A 24,499-nucleotide genomic window follows, 5' to 3' on the forward strand; every position below is an offset into this window, starting at 1 on the left:
ATCTTAGGAGGCACTTTACTGTGTATCGTCACATGCATTCTCACTTGTCTTTCCAGTAAAGTCCTCTATTAAAAAAGAAGTTTTCAGCATAAAGATGGCAATTACGTAAGAAGATGAAGTTTTTATTACTCTTGAACAACTCTTGAGATTTACTAAAACAGTTAAAATTCTCTGGGGTTTTTACTCAGATATTAAAGAACATATTTTCACTGGGGTTTAAGATCTTTGCAGACAGCAGACATATTCCCTAAAGCACATTTATTGCTCCCCAACATGAGCTATATGAGCCTAAAGTGACACAAATTGTTTATTTTTATAACCAAATCCTTCTACTTCCACTATTTCAAAAATTAAGATAAATTCGCATACCTGAATTTTTACGTCTCTGCAAAACCATCCCTCACACAGCCCATGCTTCTGAAGACACAAACTAGAACTGATTGTTAGGGCTTATTGTGATTAAACAAAAAGAAATGCTAAACTTTCCAAACTATTCCAAAATTAAGCTTCACTAGTCTTATAGCTTTCTGCAGTTCCCAAATGGCTTTAAAAAATGTTAGCTAAACAGCATCAATAATTTATCCCACTTTAGAAAAATCTAATGACTAGCTTTTAAGATCAGCTTTTTCCTAATAGAAGGAGAAATGCTTCAGAGAAAGTGAAAATAAACCCCAGATACCACTGTAGTCAGCCCTACAAAAATGAAAGCATTTCATGTATTTTCACTTCAACTCTATCCAGCCAGTGGGCAAGGATGGATTATTTGAACAGAATGGCAGAGCCTTTCTTCAAGCCCTTAGGTAAGAATACAAAATAGAACCTAGTTAGTAATTTTACCACAGTTATTAGAAAACATTTTAAGTAGTTGACTTTGGGACACAGCGTTTCTTCTTCCTATCCAACAGCATAAACAGCAGACAGCCCTATTTCATTTCTTGTCTCCACATGAACAGGATTGAAGCTCACCAGCAGTACACCCAGGCCTCCTCACTCCCTCACTTCACAAGAACACCATGTTCACAGGTCCTTCAAGCATTGCCATAGGATCTGAGTTCATGCAATAGTCGTAGCAAAACTCTGAGCCTCCTCTTCATAGAATCACAGAATAGCTTAAATTGAAAAGGATCACAATAATCATCTAGTGTCAACCCCCTGCTATGAGCAGGATCACCAACCACTAGACCAGGCTGCCCATAGCCTACCCAGAGCCACATCCAGCCTGGCCTTGAATGCCTGCAGGGATGGAGGCAACTTCCCTGCCAACAGGTCATACTTTGGCTCATTCCAAATGCTACTTTCCTCCTATTTGCAGTCCAACCTGAAGACTGCTAGTAATTTCTTCTAGAGAAGTTTGTGCAGACATGAGGATCACATCACCCTACCCCTACACAATATGGAAAGTCCATGGCTGGCCCTGAGAGCCTACAGCCCCTTATGACCCTTGGCCTCTTCTACAGTTGTTGGTGCCCTCGTGATTAGGCATGGCATGCACACAGACACAGAATAGAAAACAAAGTCAAATGGAAAAGCAAACAGAAAGAGAGTTTAATAACAACCTAGGAATAGGCTACAGTGATGTAGGCAGGTCTCAGTCAAACACCACCACTATTTACACGACACTGTTCTCTTTCCTCCCTCCTTCTATTTTTCCATGAGTTTCTTTCCTCATCCACCATGATTCTTTCCTTCCTCTGTTCCTGTCTCCCTTCCAACTCAGTGTGCCCCCTAGTTTCCCCATCAGCTCCAGCTTTGCTACACCCCTAACCAAATTATTTAGTTCTGATATCATCTTCCCCTTAACATCAGTGCAACTCATCCATCCATCCTTCACAGCAGCTCTCTGTAATTCCTCAGTTTTTTCAATGAGCTACACCTCATGCCAACACCTGGACATCTGGCTGCGTAAATTTAGAGTGTTTATTACAAAGACAGATAAAAACAAAAAGCAGCATGGATACACGAAACGATCACAGGTTTAATACATAGCAGTGCTAAAGAACTGTTTCTGCAAAAGTTACAATGCAACTATCTGCCACAGCCAAATGTCCGGTTCCAGGTTTCATACAGCTCCAGGTCCTTGGAGGACACGCTAGGCCGCACGGTTCCAAAGGCACTCTCAAAGTCAACAAAAGCAATGGGCCGTACTTGCTCTGGCATGATGGTTGTGATATCCATGGACTGAAGACTGCGGATAGGGCCCAGAGAAGCTTCACGACACAGCTGTGTCATGTCTGCCCCAGAAAACCCATCTGACTGCTTAACTATAAGCTCGATTTCCTCTTCGCTGAGACAGCTGTGCTCCTTTGACATCAGACGAGTAACAATCTGCTTTCTAGCTGAAGCTTCTGGAAGAGGAATGTAAAGTCTCTTCACAAGTCTCCTTCGGGCAGCCTCATCGATTTCCTGGGGCCGATTCGTTGCACCAACCACCAGAATACGATCTTCAGAGGAGGTTGTTGCCCCATCTAACTGGACCAGAAACTCAGTTTTTATTCTCCTTGAAGACTCATGCTCCCCATCCCCACGCTGAGACAACAGAGAATCAATCTCATCAATGAAAATCACTGCTGGCTGTTGACATCGTGCCACAGCAAACAGGGCACGGACCATCTTTTCCCCCTCGCCTACCCATTTGGAAGTCAGAGAAGAGGCACTGATGCTAAAAAAAGTAGCTCCAGACTGGCAAGCAATGCACTTGCCTATGAGAGTTTTCCCAGTTCCAGGGGGGCCAAAGAGAAGAATTCCTTTAGGAGGACCACGTAACCCAGTAAAGATGTCTGGCCTCAGCATAGGCCAGACTACGATTTCTTTTATTGTAGCTTTAGCAAATTCAACTCCAGCAATGTCATCCCAGTTCACAGGAGGCCCATGGTCCATGATCTCATGCATAATGAGTTCCACCATTTTTGGTTCTATACTTTTCAGTCGTTCATCTACAGGAAGTAAAGGATCCGTCGGCCCTCTGGCATGAGGCTTACACTGCATTCCTCCGTTTTCATTTCCATCCTGTTTTGGGACTGGAGGAACAAACTTGCTAAATGGACCCCGAGATCTACCAGCACCCAATGACTTTTTTACACCTCCGTATGTTGAGACTGGCGCACGCTGTTGTAGACTTTGAGGTTTCTTTTGCTGATCCACCCATAGCTGTTCTTTGGCAGTTCTAAAACCAGGAACACCACTCTCTTCAATTCCATTTCTACTCCCGGAAAAACTGTTGGCTTCCATAGTACTGGAAGCCTGGCATGGAGCAAGACTAGAAGTGGAAGTGCTGCCTTTATCAGTCAAGCCATAAAATGCTTTTCTTTTCCCAGACCATGCTTGTACAGCTGACTGATTGGGAAGAGACAAATTTTGTCCATCATTACAGTTACCTGGAATTTTCAGAGAAGGACCACTTGTCATTTCTTTATTTCCAAACAGCGGTGCCGCCTGGAACCCTGTATGAATCTGTTCACTTAAGGAGGCAGAAGACACAGGAAGTATATCCGAAGTTTTGGTCACAGGAGGCACACTGCTTTGGAGAGACTTTGAAGACAAGGGATGCTCAAGGAGATGTGGGCCTCGACCTGTACTTTTTGATGAGCTAGCACAGCGTTCACTCTCACCGGTGCTGCTGAAAGCACTGAGCCTGGGAAGGCCTGGAGCAGCAGAGGCACTGACCCCTTTATCAGCTAGTACAAGGGCATCTGCTGGTGCCATCTGAGAGCTCTGGACATTTTTGCCAGCCTGCATCCTCTCTTGCACACACTTCAAACCAAATACATTCTCTGTTGTCAAGGCAGATTGCCACTTGTCACTGTCATTTTGTTGACACTTTGCCAAAGTCAAAATGTTTTCAGCATAGTTATTCAAGCCAGTCTCTATGTTGTCAGAGTCAATAATTGCAGAGTATTTCTCTGCGTATTTTTTAAAGAGGTTGGCAGCACAGACCTGAGAGATCTCAGAGTTTGCCCATGCATACTGAATACGCAGAATTTTGGCACGGTACTCATCAGCCTTCTGTCCGGGTGTGCAGGTGCCAGAGGCAATAGCAAAGTAACTTTTCTGCCAGTCGCTCAGGTGCACGGTGCCATGCATCGGGGCCTCCATCACTGACACTGAAACAGACATAAAAATACCTGTTGTTACAAAAAAATGTTTCACAGCTGCTTACTTGGCTGCTTGCCCCTTTTTGAATTGCAAATAAATGAAAACACACATCATTTTTAATTGAGTGCAGCAGAACTTATAAGTTGCTTAGCCAGAATGGACACTCTACAAAAAGGAAGCAGCCACTTCCTTTTTGTGGCAGGAAAAGCCACTTACACTGCTCCTTTTCTTCCTTGTTCAAAGAAAGAAAAGAAGAATTAAAAAAAAAAAGGAGAAAAAAGAAAAAAGAGAGGAAAAGTTTGCTTTTAACCTGTAGCCTCCTGGGGAAGTAACTAGACTGCAAAGAATGCTAACAGATGGCCAAGCAAAAACTGACTTTGTTAAATGAAATCAGCAATGCTTTTGCTCCTATTTGACAAGACAGTGCACAGTGCAGAGGAGGTCTGAGTACAGGCCATTGTTAAAAAGATGACAGTGATGGCAATAAAACAGGAACAACAAAGTTATTGAGTAAAACTATTCACAAACTGTGAAGGGAGGAAAAATTGCAATGAATAGGCTTGATTAAATAGATTTGTAGCAGATGCTTGTAACTATTTATTCCATTTAGAACATACTAAATCCCCCCTCAGCTTTATATTCCTGAGAAAGGCCTTGTCTGCTTACAGCAATATTCACTTTTCAATTTTATACTTCAGAATTTAAATTCCTTCTGCTGCTGTTAAGTTCAAAAAATAAGAAAGATGAGTCTTGGCTCAGAAGGGGCGTTTTGAAAAGATCAGACCATGTTTTTGATGTGATTTCACAGCAGTCTCTCTGTGGTCACATGCAGAAATATCTCTGATAAGGGCCAGGACTCAGTAGTTTATGAAGAAGCAAAAGCAAAATTAGAGAAGTCCACTGCTGTTTCTGCAGGGTTTACACTGTTCTGATAGGCAATTCTCATATTCTGATCTGTCCATAGAGCACTTCCTCAACATGGCTGAAATACATTAAATCCTAACGTCTGTCTGTTCATCTCAATGTACACAGGGTTTTTCCAACGAGAAAAGAAAACAAACAAAAACTGTTAAGGTGGAGGTCGGTATGTTATCTCTCTCAGCAAACAGAATACAAGCCTCTGCACCCAGCTGCAGATTCAAGCACAGATTCACACTGGTAGAAGCAGCACACAAATGCAGATCAATAACAAAGCGTGCAGAATACAAGGCTGCCAAGAAACGCTGGGGATGGGGAGACGTCCCACTCTTTTTACTTAAAAAAAAAAAAAAAAAAAAACACTTTGCCCAGCGACTGCATCACCGAAGCACCACAGTGAGCATAACGCGATGTGGTTTTCAGCCCAACTTCGTAGAGCTGTTTAGGGAAACCAACACACGACAGCAGCCAACACACGCGCCGGGCCGCCAGTGGGCACCACTCCAGCAGGCTGCACGCCAACCATCGTGCCGTGCCGTGCCGTGCCGTGCCGTGCCGTGCCGTGCCGCCCCGCTCCAGGAAGGCTCCAGGACCCGTCCCGCCCGCAACCCAGGGCAGGGGCAGTCCCTCACCGGCACCGCTCCCAGCAGGCCAAGCCCGCCCAGCCAGGACTCGCTTCTCCAACCCTGGCCGAACGGACACCCCGAAATGTGCTCCTCACTCCCGAGGTAAGGAGGCCTAACGGTCACCAAGCGCTCCAGAGGACGGAGCACAGCGCGCCGCGATACATCCGCGCACCCAGCCCGCACCACGAGCACCCACCGACCGCGGCGGCCTACAACCGCCCCTGTAGATCCCGCGCGCGCTCTGCCTCAGACCCCGCCCCCCACGTCCCGCCCTACCAATCGGATAGCAGCGTTGTGGCAGACGCAACCAATCGGAAGGGGGGAAGGGGGAAGGTTCGCTGCGCTAACGTCATCAGCTCGAGCTTAGAGCGGCCAGGAGGCGGGCGCGCGGGCCTTCCCGCTCCCTATTGGCTGCGGATGCGGCGGGCGCCCACCAATGGGCGCGGGCTGCGCGCCTCGCGGTAACGCCTTCCGCGGTGCTGTGGCGGCTGGTGCCAGATGGACTGGGCTGTGGTGACAGCGAGCTCTTCAGAAGGGCACTGCTAAATAGGAAACGTCCCGCAGGAGCTCCTGGATGCCCCGTAGTTGGTTCAGAGACCAAGTTAAAAATCACTGGTGGTGAAGGTTGGAATGCCACAGTGAGCTGAGGAGATGGTACCCCTTACAGTGGATGTGGGCAAAATGGGAAAGGTTGGGCTTAACAACAGAGGCAGACAACAGCCGTGGTTTTCTTTTCCTTTATTAGTGCTGCTCTTAAAACCAACATGTCAGTTTGACAGACTTCGGACAGAGATTTAAAGGAACCACACGGCTCACAAAAAAAAACACCAAACATGAGATGACTTCCAGTCAGGTTACAAGGTCTCCACAGATGTCACTTACATACCACCACCCTCTGCTTATGTGACAGACACAGTGATAACAGTGACAACCAACCACGGGCATAATCTGACACACAGAAGCAAGAGAAAACTAGACGTACCAATTTCAGTGCAGTCTGGGGTAGGGTTTCACAAAGAATCATGGAATCACTGAGGTTGTAAAAGACCCCTAAGATCATCCAGTCCGACCATCTGCCCATCCCACCATGCCCACTGACCGTGTCCCTCAGTGCCACATCCACTCATTTACTGAACACTCCAAGGACTCCACCACCTCCCTAGGCAACTTACAGCCACTACCCCTCATGTTAAGCGTATTACCAACACCTTTCATAACTACATATTTTCAGTATCTCACCATCAGTAATAAAACATAACCTGCCATGATGAAGAGTGTTGTAGCCTTCCACTCTTTTGTTGTTGTTGTTGTTAAAGAATCTACATGGTTACTGAAAAGTTATGTTTTCCCCTTCTTCTCCAGTAGCTGCACAGCATCCTTTGAGAGGTGGGTATTCTACTAAAGTGCTTTGCTGAGATTTTGTCATTATCTTTAACAGCATCAATCAGAACAGACTGCATTAGCTTTTGAACACAAGGCGCAGAGATAAAGGTTCACATATTAACTATTCACAGATACAGTGTTTCTCCCACCAAAAGTCATTTCACTTACAAATATATTGCAAAGCTACAGAACAGAAACAGCAGAAAGGTCCTTCTTTCAAAAACATTATTTTTAACAATTTTGTTCTTGAGTTGATTACATAGCCCAGATTATTATTTTTTTTTTCTGAGATGATTTAACATCAATGTTCTTAACACAACTTAACATTAATGTTCTGCAAAGCACATGGGGGGAAGAGGCAGTGGGAGACTGACTGCTAAAAAAGCCTTCATTGACTGCAGCTTCAAATCATCCCCAGATTTCAGAAGAAAACAAAAACAAGAACTGTGAAATTCAGATTTCTGTCTTGTGCTGGCTGTGAGGAAATGCAGTTCTGTGGGTATTAGAATTAGAATAGGCCAGGTGGAAGGGACTTTCAGAGATCATGTAATAGGCCAACAGTCTGATCACTTAAGGGGACACCAAAAATTAAAGCATTGTTCCTGAGTGCAAATGCCACTGAACACTGACAGGCACAGGGCATCAGCCACCTCTCTAAGAAGCCTGTTCCAGTATTCAATCTCCTTCATAGTAAATACATTTTTCCTCGTGTCCAGTCTGGTTCTCCCTTGGGATGTCACAGAGACAAAATGTGGCCAGCAGCAGACTGCATGCCATGCCAGCTGTTCCTGGTACACATTTTATTTTGACAAACATTTCTTTATCAAACAATGAAACAAGCGGAGTGGTAGCCATCAAAAGATGTCACAACTCTATTTCACACAACATAGCTTACACATTATTTTCAACTAGTTACTGCTTATAATAACTGAGTTGAAAATACAGAACATCAGGTAGCACATGGATTTTGGCAGAACTCTGAAGACGGAGCATCAATATGGATGACTGAAGTGAAAACCAATAAGCAGCATAAACAATTTGCTGAGATTTGACAAAATCACTGTCTTAGAAGGAAACTTCTAAGGAGAGAGAACCTGCCATAAGGGCAGCAAGCATTCACTCCCTCAGTTTGACTGTATAATGAAAGGAGTCTTGAAGTTCTAACTTCATTTGCAAAAAATACAGCAGCACGTGTGTCATAGCATGTTAGTGACGTTAGTGACCCAGCTCATTACATCTGTGCTTGCCTGCTTAGAATAGGACCCCAACAGTGTTATAACCAGGTGACTGAGCTTCCTACAACCTGTTTTTTTCTGAAGTCACAATGATGTCAAATTATTTGGTGATGACACCTTACATTTTTATCTCTGGAGTAGAGTTTTTGTGCTGGGGGCTTAATGTCAAGAATAGAGGGAATACTAACCCTCTGTTTCCATTGCTGGGATCAATGAACGCTCTTGATAACTAACAGGAAAGAAATGACAGCTTGAGATGCCATGGATATGTCCCTTCTGGAAAAAGGCAAGATGAAAATGCAGTGCAGAGAATGAATCACTAAGGTTAGAACACAACTTGTTGGCAAGGATTTTGCTACTGCAGCTGGGCTATGTAGCAACAGCTTTTGATTTTTTTCCCCTCATAACTCGACTTTCCCACCTGCCCCTAAAATTAAACTTGGCAACACAAAGAAAGCCAGCTAATTACCTCCTCCCTGCTGCTACCTCACCACTGTTACTGCTGGTGGTGGTTTTGTTCCCATGTTTTCAGGAGCTCGGTCGCCAGCTGTGAGATGTGCTGCCAGGCAAACTTGACGTGGGTGGATTCCACTGTGCGGGAGCAAATAGCAAAGCGTAGCACAAACTTCTCTCGCAGGTGGCATGGGACCAGATGAATCTTCTTGGCCTCATTTATGCTTTTAAGAAGTGCCTTATTTAGTTCATTTGAGCCCTGAAATCATTGTAATTCAACAGATAAGGTAATGAATTTCAGAAATCTGAAATATGTAAATTCCACCAAGCAGCCAAGCCTGTCTCCAGTAACATCTAGCCACTTTCTCATCTGTAAATGCTTTGCCATAGAAGGATTATACAAAAAGTTGATGGCTCTAGAGATCATTTTTCAGCCACAAAGAGATTTATAAATTAACTGTGGTTTAGAAGCTGTTTTCACTCTATGGCATTTGCAATAGCTGGCTACTTTCTCGTGACCTAAGGTCATAAGCTAGGTAGCTTCATTTAAAATCACTGATCTTGGGTTGGAAGGGACCTCAAGGATCATGAATCTCCAACCCCTCTGCCACATGCAGGGCCACCAACCTCCACCAGGCTGCCCAGGGCCACATCCAACCTGGCCTTGGACACCTCCAGGGATGGGGGATCCACAGCCTCTCTGGGCAGCCCGTTCCAGCACCTCACCACTCTCACAGAAAAGAACTTAAATAAAAATGCAAGGAAGTTTTGCAATGAACTCTACCAATATTTGTAAAACAAATCTTCCAGTCTTCACTTTAGCATGGTTGCCTTTAGAGTCTTTGGACTATAAAGATGAAAATCTTATTCTTAGTTAAGTTATAATTAAGGTAATGTATCCCTGGCATAAGTAAAATTAAGGAATCAAAATTTGGGTTGCCCTATTAGAAAGCACCATAAGAAAAGTATTCACTTAAGGTTCTATAGGAAGTGTCCTTCTCAGAATTCCAGCGTGTTCTACTTGAATTTAGAAATGCAGTAAACTAGCCCTCTTTCCACTGGCAGCAACCACTCTTCTTATGAATTCAGAGACACAAAGGTATAGGTGCTAAATAACTTGTAGAAGGTCAGAGGGACTCTACATGCATGCAGTTTTGAATTTTATCTCCTTCTGTTGTATTTATTTCTTCTTGTACTCAACTACTGAATGTGAGGATTTCCTTTAGAGCAGCTGTACGCTTCTACTACCAACTCCCAAAAGAAACAGGACTGCACAGAAAAGCATTGATTCTTTTACAGGTTCAGCTGATGTTAATTAATGGTTTTCTTAGTTATCTTCATCAGCAGTTAAGAATAAAGCAAGAGATGTGATCAGATTTTCCGAAACAGCAGTAAATTGTTTTAAATGAAAACAATGACAGCAGTGTCTTGGGATTTTGGCTCTGATTTAGCAATGCAGGTTGAAATGATGACTGCATATTCTTGACAGTCTTTATTACCTAAGTAAAAGGAACCCATATGTCTAATTTTTTATATCAACAGCCTGATGCCTTCAGATTTGCTGGCAGCTTGCCACAACAATGTAAGATATACTGTGTTGATCTCTAGCGCTATAATTTTACTCTTTGGAGAAATATCTTAACTATTGTGCTGCCACTGCTCTTTCCATTACACTGCTGGTGACACAGAATTGCAAGAGATGCTGGGAGTTCTAGTGATCTCTTATTGTCCATTGCAGTTTTAGAGCTACAAAACAACAAATTCATCTACAACAAGCAAAAGAGTACAGTTTTTTTTTTCACTGTAGCAGCCATATTCTTCTTGAAAATATTTCCATTAGAAAATGTTATCTCAAATCTACACCACTGTGACTTGCCCTTCTTAGCCTTCTCCAAAAGAAAACAAAGCATAAGAGAGATATGGCTTCCCATGGCAGTAAAGACGAATGAATTCTTTGGGTGCTTTTGGATCATATTACAGTTGGAACTGAACCCAAGACAAAACCTTGTTTTGACTTAGCATGAGCTGTTAGGGAATTTGGGTGAGAGCCTGAAATTTGTGACTTAGGTTTTTAGGAGCTATTCACACAACTTTTCTTAGAGTATCATGAACATTCCTCTCTAAGAGATGGACCAACATCAACATTTTGCATGTCCCTGCGTTCTCCCCCCACCTACCATGGGACAATCACTGGCGACAATGATTTCCTACTTTCTTATTTAAGGTAATCCATCATTAAAATGATGATCTTTGCTTATAGTAAGAAATGCCCAGTGCTAACTTTCAAGCAATACAAGTGGTAATATGATGCTAATGCCCTTGGCAGGGGTAAGAGGAAGAAGGAGAAAGGTTTCTGTATCTTTCTTCTGTTCTACTCTCACAGCTGCACCCAGGGACTGCTGTGACACTTAGATGTCACATCAAATTGAAGTTAGCAGTGACAAATCATCTCCCAGAGCTTTGAGAAGAAAGAAGCCAGCTCTGATCGAGTCTGTCAGTTTTAATAAGCCAGTGTTCTCACTCCCTTGGAGAAATGATTAGCTTGGCTTGTATTCATCTACAGACATGATAAGAAGGCCAAAAATTAACCCTTTGGCATGATACTTGGATTTCTTCTCTGACATTTGATGAAACAGTTATAATATGAAAGTCATAGATCATTACTACATCTCTCTCCAGCATGGAGAAAGAAAAAAAAAAGCTAAGAAAAAAAAGGGTTTATCAAGAACAAAGGAAGGAAAAATATTGCTGTTATTTTACAACTGTGCAGCATTACAGTTCAAGTTTCCTGTCCCTCAGCATTACTCTAACTATATAAAAATCACACATAGATTAGGTTTGGGTTGTTAGTTTCTTTTTGTACAGGGAAGACTTAATGCTCTTTCAGCATTAGATTTCAGAAGAATCATGCCTTTGTTCTACAACTTGCCTGAAAGTTTATTAGCTAGATATCCAGTATTTATCTTCACTTGTTTAATTGTCTTTCCCTGTGGACCTGTTTTCTTCCTATGGAACACCAAGGATAGGAGACCAGATATGGATGAACTGATCTGATCATAAATGACAATTCCTGTGTGGCTAAGCTCTGTTTCACCAGGACCAACTGTTTCTTTAAATTAAACAAAGAGCACTTACAGCTGATTCTGAATCTGCAAAACTGGAGATTCCTTGACCAAGACAGAGAGCAGACTCCAACACCTCTTGTAAGTGAGCAGTAAGTGCCACAGGACCTACTCCTCAACAATTTTGAAAAGTTCTCATTATGAAAGAAAATAGATTCACATTTCCATTTATTGGAACAACCCTGCATTTTCAGTATGTCTGATCCCCTATTAGTAGATCTTTTTTTTTTCTTTTAAACACCATAAATTCAAATGAAACCATTTTCCTTTTACATTTCCTGTTTTACCATCGCCTTACTGTTACAGATACTGTTACAGAAACCATTAAACGGTAGTAACTAGGGCAACTGAATGACTGAGAAAAGAATTTGAGAAAAGGGGTAATAACACACTACCTAGAAGATGCCAAGATGTGCTTCTGGGCTTTCAGAAAAGCCAAAAGCTCATTTGGAGACCTAAACTAAAAAAAAACATGAAACAGAAAACACCAGTGGCATTTTTCTTATTGTTTGGTGTTCAGATTCAGGGTCACAATAAGCCCTTCACAGCAGCTTTAGCTGCAAGCTCCTTTATTAAACAAGTTCCTTATCAAAAACAAGACAGTGATCTCCTTTTAATGTTTGATGCTTTCTTTAAAGAACAACAACAACAACAAAACTTTATTACTCTGTCTTCATACATGACAGATGTTATACATATATATAAAATTATTAAATATACACACATGTAAAATCAGTAAGAAGCATTTAATGCACACACAGACACATCATAAATAAATGCCCTGGGAAATATATTAAAACTACCACCTAATTCAAAGTCCATCAAGCACAGATTACAACAGCTATTTGGAATGACTGGGCAGACTAAAACTAATTGTTTGCCTTGACTACAGATTTCCATACTCTATTATGCTTAAATTTCCTGCAAGCGTTTGATTTTAATTTTAAGAAAAATGTCTTAGGCTTCTTTCTTTAATCCACTATGATCTACATGAGTTCTCCTTGCTTTTCTTAAAAAATAATTAACTGTATTAACTATAAAGACTGTATTCTACTGCAGGTGATTGCAGTGCTATAAAACATGATAGAAGTAATAAGTCTCAGCTGCCTTACCTTCAGTCGAAAGCAGACTAGTCCCAAGACAACTTCAGCACAGATCTCAAATCTCTCATCCTGAAGGACTAAATGTTCAAACTGGTGCGACAGCCTGACATGCTGAGAAGAAAAAGTGTCTCTATTGTATAAATTTGATTCATTCAAAGAAATGATTTGCTAAATTTGCTTCCATCCTTAATCTCTTTTCTCATTTCCCTCTTCTAATAGGTGATGATATTCACACACTGCCATCTGTTTATGTTAACTTATATCACGCGTATGACTGTTGGAGACCATACTGAGCTGTAACAATATTGGTTGCTCAGTTTATCTTAGGGAGTACAGGTCTGCTTCTTCATGAAATGTTTTATACCTTTCGGGATGCCATATTGATAGTAAATATTCGCAAGAGTTCTGTTTTACATTTTCTGCCATTCTCAGTTTTGGTTGAAAATGGCTGCAGAGTCTGAAAAGAGGAAAGGGGAGGATGCACGGATTTATACAGAGAAAATGACCACAATTCCAGTGGACAACAAGATAGACAGAGACAGACAGGCTTTTTAGAACAGGTCACTTAACATGAGAATAACTGTGAGGGGGATAACTTGCTCACCCTTTCTGGCCTGGGTGCTCAGGTCCCATTGAAAAACAGTGGTAACAGTAAAATAAAGGAAACAGACAGCACACCTCAGCCTGATAAACAGTTAAATCGGTTACCAAACTAGATCTATTATTCCAAAATGTACGAAGACTGATGCTCTCCCAAAATCAAACAAATACAAAAAATACCAACAGGCATACTGACAACCAGCAAGGAAGTTCTAATGTCAGTCAGTGAAGTTTGTAAGCGTATACAGCAGATTTTGCTTCCCCCCAAACAGAAAATGAATATAAAAGCACTTTGAACAAAAGATCCCACATTCACATCAGGTACCTGCAGTACTGTATTCAGCCCCCTAACTGGCTGTCATCAACTTCATGCTCGTTATACAGAAAAAAGAAGATAACAAAAGTATCTGGCTACTAGAATTTGTTTGTATGTATGTCTGTAGTAGCTGATCTACATAAAAAATTATCATGGCTTTCCTATAAATAAAAAACAAAAACAAAACAAAACAAAAATTAAACAACAGTTCTAACATCTTTTCCTAATGTTTATTACTTAAAATAGAAAAACACTGTTTATATGGAATAAGAACAGTGATTCAGGGTGCACTGCCTGGGTGCCAATACCCCTTGCAACCAGCCAGTCCTACTGCTGTTACCACTTTCTCTCTGCTTTTTTATTGCATCCATCTTTCATCTCTCCCTAAAATCAGACTGAGCACTCTTTGAATCAGGAGCAAGAACAACAGCATGCCCAATCCCTTCCAAGGCATTTCTGCTAACATAAACAGCATGGTTTTACAACTATGAAATTTGACCAGAATATACATCCACACGTTTGTACGTATAAAGTACATGGGAAGCATATATGCAACATGCACAAAGGCTGCAACAATCTTTTACTGCCACCTCCTTCCCTCATTTCTGTAGCATTGGACAAGTTATGCTTTTGACACAGCTCTGCTAAATTCCACACTGCATATACCAAATCTTGGACATCAAGACCATAAGAAATTTCTGTTCAGTGTGGTGATAGTTTCACAGCTTGTTTATCTGAGTGCAACCACCAAGCGAATTTAATCAAAATCTGCCTGGCAATAACTGAATAAGAGAATAATTTAAGGTTTGGCTTACTGCAAGTAGTTTTTACAAGGATACTACAGATGCTGTAGTATTTAGCAGGTATTTCTGTCCTTTTTATTGTATTTTACATTAAGAGATTTTTCAAGAATTTTGAGAGATAAAAATCAGGGGAAAACGGACTATTCAGTAAAACACAAATCAAAATTCTATGGATTTAGTATTCATATATGGAAGCAATTTTATCCACAGCAAGCTGTAAGGAATAGCAATAACAGTGAAAGCCACTGGGGGGCACCACGTGTATTAGATTTTTAGAGGACGGGGAAGTAGAGAAAGCTGGGACCAACAAGATTCACCTGTGCAGCTCTGCTTCACAGAGTGATCCAAGACCCTGCACCTTTGAACTCCTGCACCTTTGTAAGCTCTTAACCTGAATTGCTCTTACAAAGATTGTTGACATAAGCATAAATAAATTCAATAAAGTTAAACATTACTAAGCCTGCAGAATTCAAAGGGCTTGTAGGTTTCACATCTGCCTCTCTGCAACTCAAAGAGCTGTATCCCATTCTGGACATGGGTATGGTAATAGCTCACAGGGGTACACACGTGGTTTCAGTACTCTTGATTTTCAAGACGTGCAAGTAAACTATGAAAATCAAGTCTTGTTTGCAGAACTGAAAACAGCTTTTCGGTTTTCTGCTGAATATGTACAAATCCGTGGTTATTGTAACTCTCCAAATGGTTTTGACACAATCACCATGCTGCACCCTTAGCACCATTAATTTAAAGTTGATTCAAGCTGCATTTAACCTTTAAAAAGTATTTTACCTTGTATATTTTGACCAAAAAAAAAAAGTATGTACACAAACCAACTCACATACTGTTTCTAGTAATGTCATTTGGAAAAACCCTTTATCACATGGGTTCCTAAAGTGGAATTATATGTATTGTATTGTGTTATTGAAAAATGTCAGTATGTAGGAGCTGAACACCGGCACTTCTCTTCACAGTGACATTTAGCAGATGGAAACATTGAAGCTTGCAAGGGATTTCTGTGTCTCACTACCTCTGGTAAATAACTACTGCCTTTTTGCAGTGAGATAAGAAAAAAATGGCAACTAACTTGTGATTCATCAGGATTAGAGAAAATGCCTTACATAATCATTGATGAGAAGAGTAATCTCGTGAGACATTATGGTGCAGTCCATACAGAAGATCTGCACTTATCATTGAATGGCCTCGGTTGAAAAGGACTATAATGATCATCTAGTTCCAGCCCCTCTGCTAGACCAGGCTGCCCAGAGCCACATTCAGCCTGGCTCTGAATGCCTCCAGGTCCGGGGCACATATAAACATGTGTGAGCTCCAGCATTTAGATACTTCAGTTGAGAATTCACTGTAGGACAAATCCTTCCAGAACTAAAGTAGCTTCTGTTTCAAGGGAGTTTCTTAGAAGCACCACAATAAGTACACATATCTGCATAACCTTGAAAGTTTTCTTCCTAGATTTCACCTCTGTGCCTGCTTTAGCTCATATCTCACTACAGCTCTCCAAATGCTGCAGAAAGTGTCCTCTGAACTTGGACTTAGCCACTTGGACTATGCCACTCCCCAACCGTAGTTCTCTCTCTGGCATTGCTGTTCTGTGCTGTGCCAGTTTCTTGGTCTCCGTTGTACAATTTTAATAGAGTTCATGATCATTGATGAGGTGGTAAAGTGATTTCTTCTGGCCTCCAAAGGATTTATGATTTATCTGACTCGAAATGTTCATGAGAATTGCCTACAAGAATGTTAATTTCTAACTTTTCAGATGACTTCAGAGAAATTTGAGATGACTTAGAAGGACAAAGGAGTAATATATGGTTAAGAAGTTTATAATGTGCTGTTTACAAATGCACTGTTTGGGTTTCACATCTATACCGATTCTGAGTGTTTGGAATCAGACTTTTATTGTTGTTTTTACCCTCTTTACATCTCCTCAATAGCTGTGAGCTTTCCACCAAAATTCATGTTTTTCTCTCCCCATATCCATCAGAAATGACTCCCTTTGCCACTGCTTTAAAATCTATTCTTTACTACAGGTTAATATATTACATGTTTTCTGGGAAGAAAGTGCAAAAGGAAGCCTAACTAGAAGTCTATAAATGCTGGATAAATCTTTCTAGCTCTGTGACTGAGGAGCTGAGTTGTCATTTTTGCTAGGCAATCACACCATTCACATTGAGATTTATATAAACCCAGAAAGGAATTGAAACTCCTGGTCCCCAATCTCTTAACAAGGCCCAGTCATGCACCTGAACAGTCATGTCCTAACTGCAATTGTATGGGGTGAACAGGCACAATAGGGCCTACCTACTACCTCCTGCACAAGTGAGATGCACATGCATCTTCTTCCCCACGTATCACCTCAAGAAACTCTTTGAAAGCTGATTTTCTGCCTGATTCTATTTGCACGGCCTGTTCCTTGGGGCACATCAGAAAGAGAGAACTTCCCACTCCCTGGCTCGACTCTGTTCTCCACCTGACGGTTGCAGTACTTGCTCCTGCAATTGCAGCCGAGATCTCATGCTAGGAATGGCCTCTCTATGACCTACTGTTATAAATACAGCCTTAGAAATAATTCTGGCAGTACAGCATTTCACTGAAGAGAGAAGTATCACAAGATCCAGTAGTGGCTATTGTCTTCAAAGATTGCCTTTGCCAGCAATGGAAATATAAATACATAAATACTGTCCCTAGCAAGATATTAGGGTGTGTTTAAATGAAAGCATCTTTTCAAGGCCAAGTGCTAGGACAAGCAATGTTAATGTGAAGAGAACAAGCTTAGTTAAATTCCAGTTTACTTTTTCTTTAAAAACGTGTCTGTAGATTAGAAAATGTGAACCAGCATCGGGTTGGTTTCATTTGCCCATGATCAAAATTTATCAAAATATACCTGGAGCACAGGATAATTCCTGAGAAGAGAGAAAAATGGGTAAGATACAAAACACATTCATAATTGTTATTTTGCAACTACTGATAAAACTTCACCAACACATCTGCAAACTTGCAAGTCCTATTTTACTGAAATTCTACAAAAGCCGGAAGCAAATGAAATGCAATTTTTTTCTTGATATGTATGTTCAGCTATGAGCTGCTGGAGATAGAAAGACTGTTTTTGGGGTTTTTTTTTGTGTTTTTTTTTTTTTTTTAAAGCTACTTTGAAATGCACCAAATTTAATTAGCACTTTTCAAGGGGGGTGGTGAGGAGAAATGGACTTAAAGGCTCCAGTTTGACAGATGTATACAGTGGCTCAAATTCAGCTTTTAATTACCCTTACTACTTTTCCAAAGTTAAAAAAAAAAAAAAAAAAAAAAAAAAAAGTTGATAACTTTTTTCCCTCTGTATACAGAGGAACACTTTCATCCATAAAGAAATATTAAACACACAGTCAGTTCAACAAGGCCTTGGAAATCTATCTTTCTGATTATCTTCACAAATAAGGCATCATATGATGGTTCCAACTTAGCAGTCAGTATCTTTAAGGAGGGAGTGATTTGCTTTCCCTTCCTGAACTGTGTTGTCATAGAAAATATAAAAACAGCTAAGATTATGGGAACACGAGCACTTTTTGTCTGGGCAGCCAGGAAGGTAGGGAACAAGAAAACTGCAAAGCTTCTTGTTGAATGTGAGTATTAAATTGCAGAAATCTTCCTGATCAAGGCCATATAATTAACATGGGGCTTCCAATCCAGTTTTCCCAGGGAGAGATTTAGCCCTACTTAAAAACTTGGCATCATGCTGAAATAATTGCAGTCTCCAAAAATCTAACCTGAAAGAGCAAAGCACGAGGAACTGTAGTGGCAGTCTAGTAAAGCAGTAACAAACTATAGATCAATTTTTCATTGGAAGGTATGTATCAGGTTGCCACAAGGACAACAGAACATCAGGCTTGCCACTGTTGTCAAAATCTGCTTCTGACAACCTGATTAGGAATAAAAATATAATTTAAGTCAGTGAGTCAGTTGAGAGTTAAGAGTCAGTTGAAAAATATACTGTAATAAAAATGAGGACACTGTCCCTCCCAGAACCTTCCCAAATTGCAAGAGATGTTTTCATGCAGTTGTTTTACAAAGACAGGAGAAGCCTTTCTTAGGGCTTAATCTGTTTAGCACCACAACAGAAAGGAATGTGTGTCTGTGAGAGTTTGGTATATGAGACCAGATTCTCAGCTAATGGATATTTTTGTAAATATTTACAGCCAAATCACAGAGCTTCTCTCACTAGAAGTTTCCCTAAACTTCATAAAAAGGAAAAGCATGCTTGAATTTGATTTTACTGCCACAGAGGAAGTATATATTTGATTTAGACTGGTGCCAGGTCTAAATCAAGACTAAACTTAGTACTTATTCACAGCAATGCTAACAAATTGCAAATTGTACACATAATGGCTTTTGATTTTTTTTTTTAATGCATTTTAAACAGGAAGCAGAACCAGCAGAAATTATCACTTCAAGGATAGGCAGACATACCCTGTAAGTTAATGCAGCATAAAAGCAACCCAATGACCTTAATTATAATCTAAACATGCAATCAATGCATGCCTATTCAAAACATAGGCATGCATTGTCTGTTTTCATGTTTTTTCTTCCCCCCCAAAAAAACATCAATATATATTCTGGCTCCAATTTATTTGAGAGGGACGCATGGTGCTGCACTGTATACATTTCAAATTCCAATGCTTGTATTCTCTAAACAGTCATACAAAACAGGCGACAATTTTGATCCTGCTATCATACAGAACTGGGGTAAACAAGCAGTACTTCTACTGACCTGAGCTCGATTAAAGCCATTGCTTTCTGTCGCATACAAAAGTTTTGGAAAACAGGGACAAAGCTCATTTTCCCTTGCTATTCCAAGCAGCCCACCCAAGAAAACACGCTGCAGTTACCTTGCGGATGTGTTCCTGCAGTCCTGTGACGCCATACATCCTCAGCACAAACCAGAGCTTCAGGGAGCGGAACCTCCTCCCCAGGGGGATCTGCCAGTGCTGTGGCAAGAGGGAGGCATCCACATTAGAAGTCAGCCTTGCAGTGATACTGCAGAAAGTGTATATGCTGCAATGACTTGTAAGCTAATTTCAGATATTAGAGACCATAGCTAGGGTTGGGCCCACTAGTGACAGAAATGGCGATTCTTGGCTCGTGCCCTACTATGACTGTTTAATACTCAAGTTTCTCGAATGAGAAGTAGAAAAGAAGGTTGTTGGCAGAATGAAAGGGTCACAAGCCAAAACCAACTGTCTATTTGCATCCTGAATTCTCCTCAAGGGCCTTGGAAAAAGTAAGTTTTAGCTTGCAGCTGTGGGGCTAGCTTCTAGTATGACTGACTTGTTTTCTACTTCAAAACAAAAGATTTTCTATTGTCAAGGTTAAAGTGCATTTAAAAAAAGGTGTTATCTACTACTGTAAAAAATGAAATCTTTAGGCAATTTCTTTCTACTAATTAAGCCTTGAAATATTAAACATGCAAGACACGTTCTGCCTTTAAATACGGTGTGGCTTTTGTTTTGTTTTCCAAAAGGAGAGTTTACAGTTTCAGCTTGAGTAATGTTAAAAATTTAGCAAGCTGAATGCATCCTGAAAAGAAAGGCAATGTTTTGAAGTTTATGAAATCAATGGAAAATAAAATCCCTGGACAAATCAGAGTATACAAGCCGCAATATTAGGGATTATATTGATGTACTTACCCGGTAATCTGTTACGAGGCCTGGAAGTTAAAGAAAAAACAATTGCACTGCTTCATCATAACAGCCAAAACCTACAGTCATTCTAGTACTATTGAACATGTTGTTTTTAAGCTAGATGTTTTCTACAAACAAGCATCCGTAGCATCAATGGGTAACACACATAATTCCTGGGCTAGCCAGAATATACCGCTTACAAATTAAACAGTTTTCCTTTTTGTTAGACTTATGATCCCATAGTGATCACAGACTCAGTATTTTGTTTATTTTCCCCTTGTAAGGAAAAGAAAGAGAAAGCAGCTTTTATTAATTTTGTTCTGTAGAATCCCCAAACTGATGCTTTTCAAAATAATGCATTCCTGACTACCTTTTATGCCCCTTCATGCATTTGTTGCTTATTCTTCAGCACATCTAATAAGTGACTGGAAAATGTGACTGAGGAATTTGCCTCTCTTCCTGTTTGGAGAATAATATTCTGCATGTTTATGACTTTTTATTTCATGTACTGAAAACAACCTAATAAAAACACAGCTTGACCAAGCCTCAAAGCAGTCCAAGGAGGCAAGCAGAAAGTATTATTTGTTGTCTTTTATATGACCACAGAGAGCCAAGATGCCTCTACCTTTGGTTCGAATCAGGTCATTAGGCTAATTTCATGGTAAAGCTGGATTACTTGCAGTAAGCCGGTGACAAAAATTAAATTGACCTAAAATCTTAAGAACTTCTTTAGCAACATGTGGAAGCAGCTGCTTAGCTTTTTAATTCTGCTTTATTTTTCTACAGTGGAGCATAATCTTCACAGGAAAGTATATACTTAAATTCCATGGAAAAGTGCAGTCCTACTGCTCTCAGAACTGTGGCTTATGAATTGGCCAGTCTATGTCATTTGTGTAATACCCTTCCAATTTCCTGGGACTCTTAAAAAAAAAAAAGAAAAAAAAGAAAAAAAAAGATTCAAATTCCTGCGTTACAAACTCCCCCGCTAACATTCTCACATGCATGCAGCCAAAACACATGATCCTTCCTCCCTGAAACACCCGGCCATTTGGTTCTTTAGCATGTTTCTAGCTTATCTTCCAAAAGGGGGAAAAAAAGTAACAATCATTCTGTTTCTGGACCTCAGAGAATTAAGATGGCTGTCTCAGCTCAGCAACAGGGTAATTTGCTAACATTTGTGCACTGCATTGTCGCAGCCATTTTTATTTGATAGCTGCAAGGTTGGTAGCGAAGAAAGTAAAGCAACTGGTGATAGATAAATAATCCTACGCTGCTGCAAGGGGCTATGTCTAATGATTCACAACAACGCCTTTCACAAGCTGTGAAGCAGAATGCAGTCAATGATTAGTCTTTGATTACAAGCCTTAGCCTTACATCTGTATTTAACCAGGAGGAATTGCATTGTGGGAGCACATGCAGCATTTACAATAGAGTACGGAGCTCACTATTCTTACACTGCCATTAGGATTTGACCTATATCCTGGGCTCTCAGGCAAGCTAGTATAATCTTCCTGGTGGGATGATGCAAATCACATAAAATTATAATTAATGACAAAATAAAGATTTTCCTCTTGAGGGCACACATAATTGCCATATGGTTATTAAGACTAATTGCTCACAGATAGATATATTTTTCCGCTCATTTAAATTCTTGAGTGAGAGAAGAGTGAATTCAAAAATGCTACTTCATTTGCCTTGTAAACCACGATGGGAATTCTCAGTCCTGAGACGTACTCAGAAAATAATATCCTCCATTAGACAAATGTTATTTCCAGGAGTGCTGACGTCTCATAGATCACGCAGGGATCAACAGTGACTGTAACAGCCTCGCACCCTGAAACTCTGGACATTTTGATTGAAGGCATATGTGTGGATTGGATTTGACAGTTCAACTAGAGGTGTTGGCTTTTGGAAAGTTCTCCAGATCTTTGGAAAACTGTCAGCAAACAGGAATAGAGTGAAGAAAATATTAGTGTTGCTTGACAGCTAATTATCAGCTGATCTACTTGGAATCTTTATGTCCAGATCTAATGAAATACTAACACAGCTAGGGGAGGCAATGCAAAGACTGGATGACTTTTTATCCACCTGGGAGATTAAGTTTTCAGGCCAACTAAGAAAAGTTTCATTTTCCTTTGGTGTCATTTAACGTGGGGAAGCCCTAATATGCTGGTATCAGTGCTGTCAATTTTCACAAGAATGTATTTTCACCTTAATTTTAACTTCAGATTTTTTTTCTCAAAAGAAACATTTTTCTTATACGTTAATTAAAAGCTAGTGACAAGTATATTTGCAATAATTAGCACTTTCCACTTTGAAAGGTAAAAAAAAAAAAAAAAAAGTACATTTTTTTTCTTAATAATTCTAGCCTTTGATGGGTGAACCTCAGCTTCAGAGTTACTACATTTTCCTGTTTATTGCCATGTTTCACAATTGCATTGCCTAGAAATGTAGAAAAATAAAATGTAGAAAAAGGTATAAAACACAAAAGCTCTGACAGGTCAGAATTCAGGCACAGGAATAGATTTTTGTGAACAGTGGAATTCTATTATGTATTAATTAAGTGGGCCGGCCTCATAGTGGCCTACAGCTCTTCACAAGAAGGGCAGAGCTGACATCATCTCTTTGTTGGCAGCAACAGGACCTGAAGGGATGGCATGGAACCACCTCAGGGGAGGGTCAGATCTGGTATCAGGAAAATATTCTTCATCAGAAGGGTGGAAGGCACCTGAACGGGCTCCCCAGAGCAGTGGTATATCACCCCAACCTGACAGAGTACAAGAAGTGCCTGGACAATGGTCTCAGCCATACGGTTTGATTTTTGGGTGGTCCTGTGTGGAGATAGGAGCTGAACTCAATGGACCTTATGGATCTCAGGATATTCTGTGATTCTGTGATTCCCATTTAAATGCCAGTGAGCTCATGGCTATAACAGAAAGCAGTGCACTCAGAATACGGTTCTGAGCGTAGATGAGCACCACCAACTCCAGGAAATATATGAGATACAATAAATGGAAAGAACATGCACAGTCTCCTTGAGGTGAAAGTTTACTTTGAAGGCTGACAGAGCACTGGAAGAAGCTGCCTAGAGAGGCTGTATCTCCTTCTCTGGAGATACTCAAAACCTGACTGATGTTTTCCTGTGCAACCCACTGTAGGGAACCTGCTTTAGCAAGGGGATTATGATGATTCCCAGAGGTCCTCTCCAACCCCTGTCAAATCATTCTGTAATTCTGTCATTATGAATGACTGCTGTGACCTTCACAATTAATCACGTACCAGCTGAATGTGCACAGCCAACCTTCAGGATAGCAAATGCCACTCTGCAGCTGCTAGGCATGTGCAAGGAGCAATGCTAATCTGTAAAGGAGCTTTGTACAGGTCTAAGATCTATACCTCAAGCAAAGCACTCCAGGAGGAGCTTTTGTGAGAATTTTGCACAAGACCAATAATCTGCACTTACCTCCTTTGCTAAAATCAATTTAAGAACATGAATGCAATAGGACAGTGTCTCAGATAGCTATCACAGAAAACAGAGCACAGATACCAAACACAGCCCATCCTTTCTTTGCAGTTTCAGAGAATGTTTGTTCCTGGCACGAGTATTTGAAAATATGAGTTAGAACTTGAATCCATAGCTTGGAAAAAGATTCAGTGGTATATATGGAGTGGAAGAAATCCTAATACAAAATGATTTATACAATGTCTCATGAAATGGCTTTCCCTCAGTTGTTTTTTCTACAAACTAAAATCTCACTAGATGTGTTTGCACTTCAATAAACTTCACTTCCTAAGGCATTTTGAATATGGAAATAGGCTGCTAAACAACTTAGCTAGTTTTAAGAATTTCGGTTGTCGTCATCTTAAACCATTTTTTTAATGTTAAATATCAGTGTGCAAATAAAATAATGGTCATTATATTTAACAATAAAATTACCAGACTCCTGGTGGTGATGCTGCAGGTAAAGAGGTTCTAATTTAAAAGCACCAATTAAATCTGATCTTTTTTTCACCCTGTATGAAAGACAAAAAAAAAAAAGAGAGAAATGTAAGAATTAAAATTTAAAGCATTAGATTTCCAGAAGCAAAGAAAACTAAATGTATTTAAACTGGCATATTTCCTGAGCACAGCCTGTGCCATTTTCAGTACTTTTTCACAGCAAT

The 24,499-nt window shown here is 40.5% G+C and overlaps 2 protein-coding genes across 7 annotated transcripts in view; both read right to left on the reverse strand.

The window, feature by feature from the left end:
- Window positions 1–1,899: 1,899 nt before the first annotated feature.
- On the reverse strand, window positions 1,900–4,092 carry FIGNL1 (fidgetin like 1). Its single transcript, XM_052703512.1, has one exon. The coding sequence runs from the start codon at window positions 4,090–4,092 to the stop codon at window positions 2,026–2,028; it is 2,067 nt and encodes a 688-aa protein (XP_052559472.1). The 3' UTR covers window positions 1,900–2,025.
- DDC (dopa decarboxylase) overlaps window positions 4,004–24,499 on the reverse strand; it is a 69,463-nt gene continuing 48,967 nt past the window's right edge. For 5 of the 6 annotated variants that reach the window (XM_052703529.1, XM_052703527.1, XM_052703532.1 and 2 more), the window contains exons 10-14: window positions 24,273–24,349; window positions 20,342–20,361; window positions 19,544–19,642; window positions 12,942–13,043; window positions 6,359–8,966 (exon numbers count right to left, since the gene is read on the reverse strand). In XM_052703529.1, coding sequence (XP_052559489.1) covers window positions 8,751–8,966; window positions 12,942–13,043; window positions 19,544–19,642; window positions 20,342–20,361; window positions 24,273–24,349 — 514 coding nt within the window. In that variant the 3' untranslated portion in view covers window positions 6,359–8,750. Of the gene's footprint in view, window positions 4,101–6,358; window positions 8,967–12,941; window positions 13,044–19,543; window positions 19,643–20,341; window positions 20,362–24,272; window positions 24,350–24,499 lie in introns of those variants that run through there. The other variant, XM_052703533.1, reaches the window with a different exon arrangement.

This window comes from Tympanuchus pallidicinctus, unplaced genomic scaffold (assembly GCF_026119805.1).
Source record: "Tympanuchus pallidicinctus isolate F22 unplaced genomic scaffold, pur_lepc_1.0 scaffold5, whole genome shotgun sequence".
Lineage (NCBI taxonomy): Eukaryota > Metazoa > Chordata > Aves > Galliformes > Phasianidae > Tympanuchus > Tympanuchus pallidicinctus.